At 46.6% G+C, this 5,614-nt stretch overlaps 1 protein-coding gene across 2 annotated transcripts; it reads left to right on the forward strand.

Moving 5' to 3' along the window:
- The first annotated feature begins 1,460 nt into the window (after nt 1-1,460).
- On the forward strand, nt 1,461-4,250 carry LOC109462271 (POU domain, class 3, transcription factor 4-like). Of its 2 annotated transcripts, XM_019758802.1 has the most exons (2): nt 1,461-1,939; nt 1,973-4,250. In XM_019758802.1, exons 1-2 carry the CDS (start codon nt 1,692-1,694, stop codon nt 2,919-2,921), a joined length of 1,197 nt encoding a protein of 398 aa, XP_019614361.1. In that variant the 5' UTR covers nt 1,461-1,691; the 3' UTR covers nt 2,922-4,250. The 2 variants fall into 2 exon arrangements, with proteins under 2 accessions (XP_019614361.1, XP_019614359.1); XM_019758800.1 differs by having other exon boundaries at nt 1,468-4,250.
- The last annotated feature ends 1,364 nt before the right edge of the window (nt 4,251-5,614 follow it).

The raw sequence follows: 5,614 nt of genomic DNA on the forward strand, positions 1-5,614 counted from the left end.
AGGCATAGGAAAATCAGGGGAAAATTATGTTAAAAACATTTTGTTAATGTTGAACTGTAAGCCGAAGCCAGTCACATTTTGGGTGTGTTTTTGGTGTTTCCTGACACAAGGAAAAGTTTACGAGCAAAAACACAAAGCACTTCTGAACAAAGGAAGTGATGTCTGTAGCGTTTTAGTCACGTAGCGCGATATTTTCCCCCAAAACACATGCACACATACACCGTTTAAGAGCAGCGAACGGCCACCTAACAGCTTTAGTTAAAGCCGTGGGAACATTTCTCTGTTTCTGCGGTGCGGAAATGATATTGTGTTACAAAGGGGGCTCCTGACACTGAAGTCCTCACGGCGTGTGTACAGAGGGGGGAACTGTCGGGGACAAGCCCGTGCTACTGTGCAATTTGCGGACAACACATGGAAACATGATCGCCCCTTCTGAGGAAAGAGCATGTCATCGCCGATGTTTACATAGCGCGGTTTCTGTTGTTGTTGTTTGTTTGTTTATGTTTCCCACTGATCCGTTCATTGGGGGTTGTTTGTAGGGCATGGATGGTCCTTTGGGAACTGAAGTGGGGATCAGGTCGGCACGTGTAGGCGTGGTGACCAGGTCCCGAGGGGAACACTTAGGAGGCCCATTAGTGTCTCAAAAGATGTCAATTTCACTTTTTTTCCTAGCTCGCCTAGGCTTGGACAAAGCCTTAGCGCAAGTCGAGACTAGCGTAACCAGAGTAAGAAAAGCAAAAACGCTATTACATAATGCTAAAGACACGGTTGAATCCTTTATTATACGTTTTGTCAGGTTCTACTTACCCTCTGTGAGCGAAGCTAGACTTTCCCCCAGTTACTCCCTGTACAGAACGGAAGCACACTGTGACTCGGCGGTGACCTTGTGGTAGTGACATGTAAGGCTATGCTTCAGATGACAACTTGTGAAAGGGCGCGCGGGCGTGTCCTGTTGACCCAGAACTAAGTCACTCCCCCACCTAAGAGAACGCCACTCTCCCTCGCGAGAAACCTTACTTCAGGAGAACTCCCACATCTTTCCACAAGTCCACGGGTTTCCTTCTGAAATGGACTCTCCCTGCGCCACACTTCCCTGACTTACCAGCGCGCCTGAGACGAGAGAGCACCCTACAGCAGCACAGAGGGCACACGGGGAAAGTGGAAAGCCTATACTTTTCCTCCAGTTCCTATCAATCAGGGCTGAGGACACAGAATACGTACGCGGGTCCCATGGGGGGAGCCCCGCACGGAACGGCTTCCCCCGAACAGGCCCGGTGTGCGCGCGGCTGGTATTGTGTTATCGTGTGTGCGCTATGGACTAGCTGTAACAAGTAGGCGAAGTAAAACCTATTTCCCATCGCCCAATTTCGTCTCAGTGAAGTGAGTTTTTACAACGAACAAAGAGGGCTCTTTGGTACATAAATTAATTGACATTTGCATATTCTACGCTCCAGCGAGTCTCTAAGGACAACAGCATTTTCAATCAAGGGCGGACCAATCAGGAAGAAGGAGTAAGATGATACAAAATAAATTGACGCATAATTGCCCGTCAATCACGTGGAGGGTGGCCAATGGGCGCGCGAGGTTCTGCCCCATCCCTCATCGCCATGATGTGTCTGGCGGCAAACTAAAGTGGAGTTTAGTTTTCACATAGCGCTAGTTTTGCAAGTCAGATCAGACGACCTTACGCGATGGCTACAACAACATCACTACCGTCTAGTCCCTACATAGTGAGCAGTACTGCTGCACCGATCGTCACCACACAGGACGACAATATGCAGGTTCCCAGCGTGTCTCAGGCCAGCTACAGGGACATACAGAAGCTACCAACCGATTACCTCGGGCAGCAGCAAGCCGTCAGCAATGGGCACCCCCTCTCGCAGGCTCACCAATGGGTCCTACCGCACACGGAAGGCTCGCCGTGGCCAAGCAGCCTGGCCGCCGCCGCCGGAATCGGAGTTTTCACGACAGCAGACATCAAGCAGGGGAGGGAAGACTTACACGGGGCCATACTGCACCACAGGCCGCAGCAGCAGCAACAACAACAGGCCCAGCAGCAGCAGCAGCAACAACAACAACAACAGCAGCAGCACCCGCAGATCGTGTGGAACACGCCCGTAACTTCAGCGCACATACAGATGACAAGCAACGGGTCTTCGCCCCTGCTTAGTAGTCACGCGCACAGCCTTTCCGGCTACTCTGTCAATGGCATGGTGTCGCCGGGCCAGCAGATGCACCCTGTGCTGCAGGACCACGTTCCCCAGGACTCTCCCATCCCTCAACACCACGATAACAGCGACGACGACACGCCAACGTCAGATGATCTCGAGCAGTTCGCCAAGCAGTTCAAACAACGTAGAATCAAGCTGGGCTTCACGCAGGCCGATGTGGGGCTCGCGTTGGGGACTCTGTACGGCAACGTGTTCAGCCAAACCACCATCTGCCGTTTCGAAGCCCTGCAGCTGAGCTTCAAGAACATGTGCAAGCTGAAACCTTTGCTCCAGAAGTGGCTAGAGGAGGCAGACTCGTCGTCTGGGTCTCCCTCGAGCATAGACAAAATCGCGGCACAGGGCCGAAAGCGTAAGAAACGCACCAGCATTGAGGTGACTGTGAAAGGGGCCCTGGAATCGCACTTCCTGAAACAACCCAAACCGTCAGCGCAGGAGATCGCTCAACTCGCCGACAGTCTTCAGCTCGAGAAGGAGGTTGTCAGGGTCTGGTTCTGCAATCGGAGGCAGAAGGAGAAGCGGATGACACCGCCGGCATTGAACGGCCCTCCCGGCCCGCCCGGAAGCGTGCCCACCACCGTCAGCAGTGAAGTGGACCGTGCCTCGGCGCTCCGGCCTCCCAGCGCCGAGGGCATCATGCAGTCAGCGGGCCTGGCCGCACAAAATATAGCAGCCAGCCTTGCACAACAGTGACACTACCAGGGGCCAAAACAACGACAATACACCACGGACGGGTGCGAACCCCCCTCCCACATGCCATGTACTGATCGCCTATTGAACAGATGAGTATTACGTTAGTTCTGTTGTATTTGTATATTGGATCGTACTTGTACTCAGACCGACGTTCTGTAACCCACCACAGCACGGACCGTCGCTTCTCACTCTAACTCAAGATTCGTGGACTTCCATTTTTGTTTGTCTCCAGAGCCACGCATTTATTATTTTCTATGCCACACTGTGATATAAGGAAGATATATTCTTTGTGAGATTTTTTGGAGGAGCAAGTTTCCAATGGATGTTATATTTGCTCAGAGTCGAGTCCACCACTACACGTGTTGTATAGTCATACCCCCCTCGTCTGAGGTGCGTGCTGTTTTGTATATGACATGACGATTGTGTATTTGGAACTGTCAAAATGTGTATTTTATGTCATTCCAAAAAGTGAGTAGCTAGGGTATATATGTAGAACTTCGTGTGTTTAACGCCGGCTTTGCCAAAGTAATAATATTCAGGTATTGTTTCCAAAATGCTGTACGTGAGTTTCGGTCATTTTCACAATGTAGTGTTGGAGGGTTGTTTCGCTGCCATTTAGTGCAGAGCGCAAAGGTGCACTCAACCCTCAAAATATAACATTATTCTATTTCCTACAACTTCAGCCAATCAGACTCCAGCTTAGCTGTTGTTGATCGAAAAGTATTAGTTATACTTTTTTTATCTTTGCTACTAAGTTGTATATGTTGTGTTGATCATTGAAATGGGGGGAATATTTCCCTAACTTCCAGATGTAAATATTACTTTTTTGGTTTCTATTTTTTATTGCAAGAAATGAAGAAAAAGAACGAGAGACTTTTTATGATTATTGTGTACAGAACAGGATCTTATGTTTGTTGATTAGATTTTTCACGGAGACATTTATATAATATTCGAAGGTTTATACCTTTGTTGCTGTAAAAATGAACCGGAACGTTCTGTGGAAGATATCTATATATATATAATTAAGGAACATTGTATGAGGAACGGTTAACTTATTTCGTGTTTCATACTACGCGAGAACATTATTTTATCCATTGTTGCTTCCACGTATGACTCAAATACTGGTATATTTTCTATTAACAACTTCGAATTGAAAAGCAAGTGAAAGAGAGAAAAAAACATTTTTCGAATGTAATTTTATGTAATTTGACTGGAAAAAGAGGGGGAAACCCTCATGTAGGTAGACGTTTAACACGATTTTAGTGTTTGTTCAGTGGAATATAAAAAAAATCAGTGAGCGAGAAATAATAAATACGTTTTGGACGAGAAGTGGTATGGCTTCAGTAATGTTTGTTTCTATTATCCGGACGTTGACCTCTCTTTTGATATGTCTGAAGATGGGTCTCCCTCCCTCCCTGTATCTAGTATATTTGATGTGTACATTCAGGATTAACTATATTCCTAAAACTGTTGTCAGAAGCTATTCACGTTGTGTACGGTACAGAGCTCCCTTGTCATGTTGGTTTGCAGCGACTCGCGTTTAGCAAATATAGCGGAAACAATGAATGAATGACGCCCTTGCCTTCCTGAAAACTGTTCTTAAAATCTCAGGATCAGACGTTCGTGTGTGTGAGATCTGTAGAACCCCCCACTCTACATACATACGCGAGTAACTTGCACCAAACCTGCCTCCCTACATAGCCGAGAATAGTGCTCGCTGTGAAACAGATCTCAGGGTTGTTTTGCAATTCAAAAATACCCAGGTTGAATAATTCGGCCCGGAGTCCCTGGTTTCAATTGTTGTAGTGCACAGCAGTGTTCTTTTGTGTTCCCTGCCTGTCTTGTGCTTTATTTATACACACTGGGACTGTAGGAACCAACAGGTTCAAACTGGATCCTTTGTCACAAGACCCTACAAGGAAAAAATCCTCTATGTCTTGTGTGGTATTATGTTCGCGTTTTTTGGGGCTTATTGTGAAAAATATCTCATCCCTCCGTTTTTTTTTACAGTTTTATACTGTAGTAATAGTATTCGTTGCGAACTTTCTTGGATACTTGGTTCTTGAATTACAGGAAATAGCTATGTGCATTGTTGTCCTCTTGGAAACTTGTTCACTTGTTCTAACGGAAGTGGCTTCTTTGTTCAGGACGCACCGGTTGCTCTTTTTACTGAAAAACAGTTCAGACAATAGATATAAACGGTAGTCCACACTTTATGGCTTCCCTTCATGTGTCACAATACACATGTGTCGTTTTTGACTGGGTGGGGGGCAGACAGTTTCACATATATGCTTCATAACCTTTCCCCCTGCCCTTCTCTCTTTTGTTTTTGTCACACCCTGAGGCAACGTTACTCCTGTCTGTTACACCTTATATCCGTGTCAGCAAACGTGTCTGTTGTACCTTCTACGTATGATCTAACATTTTATGTTGTAAGATTGTTTTTCAGTTCTAACTGTTGCCTGATTTCCATCGTCACTACTACTACCGTCACGTTTTCTGACATCATTGCTTGTAGGCGGCACAACATGTGGAATTTTCACAAGAAAACACCAGGATATTTGCTCGGACGTCCTAGTAGTGATCACTTTTTCATGCTCCCCATGTGTTCTTCACATTCTAACAACTGTTACTGACGAACTTTTTTTGTCTCCTTGCCTTTGTTGTTCTGATTGCCGAGTATGTCGAAAAAT

The sequence above is a fragment of the Branchiostoma belcheri genome, unplaced genomic scaffold (assembly GCF_001625305.1).
Source record: "Branchiostoma belcheri isolate BF01 breed outbred unplaced genomic scaffold, Haploidv18h27 scaffold114, whole genome shotgun sequence".
Classification (NCBI taxonomy): domain Eukaryota; kingdom Metazoa; phylum Chordata; class Leptocardii; order Amphioxiformes; family Branchiostomatidae; genus Branchiostoma; species Branchiostoma belcheri.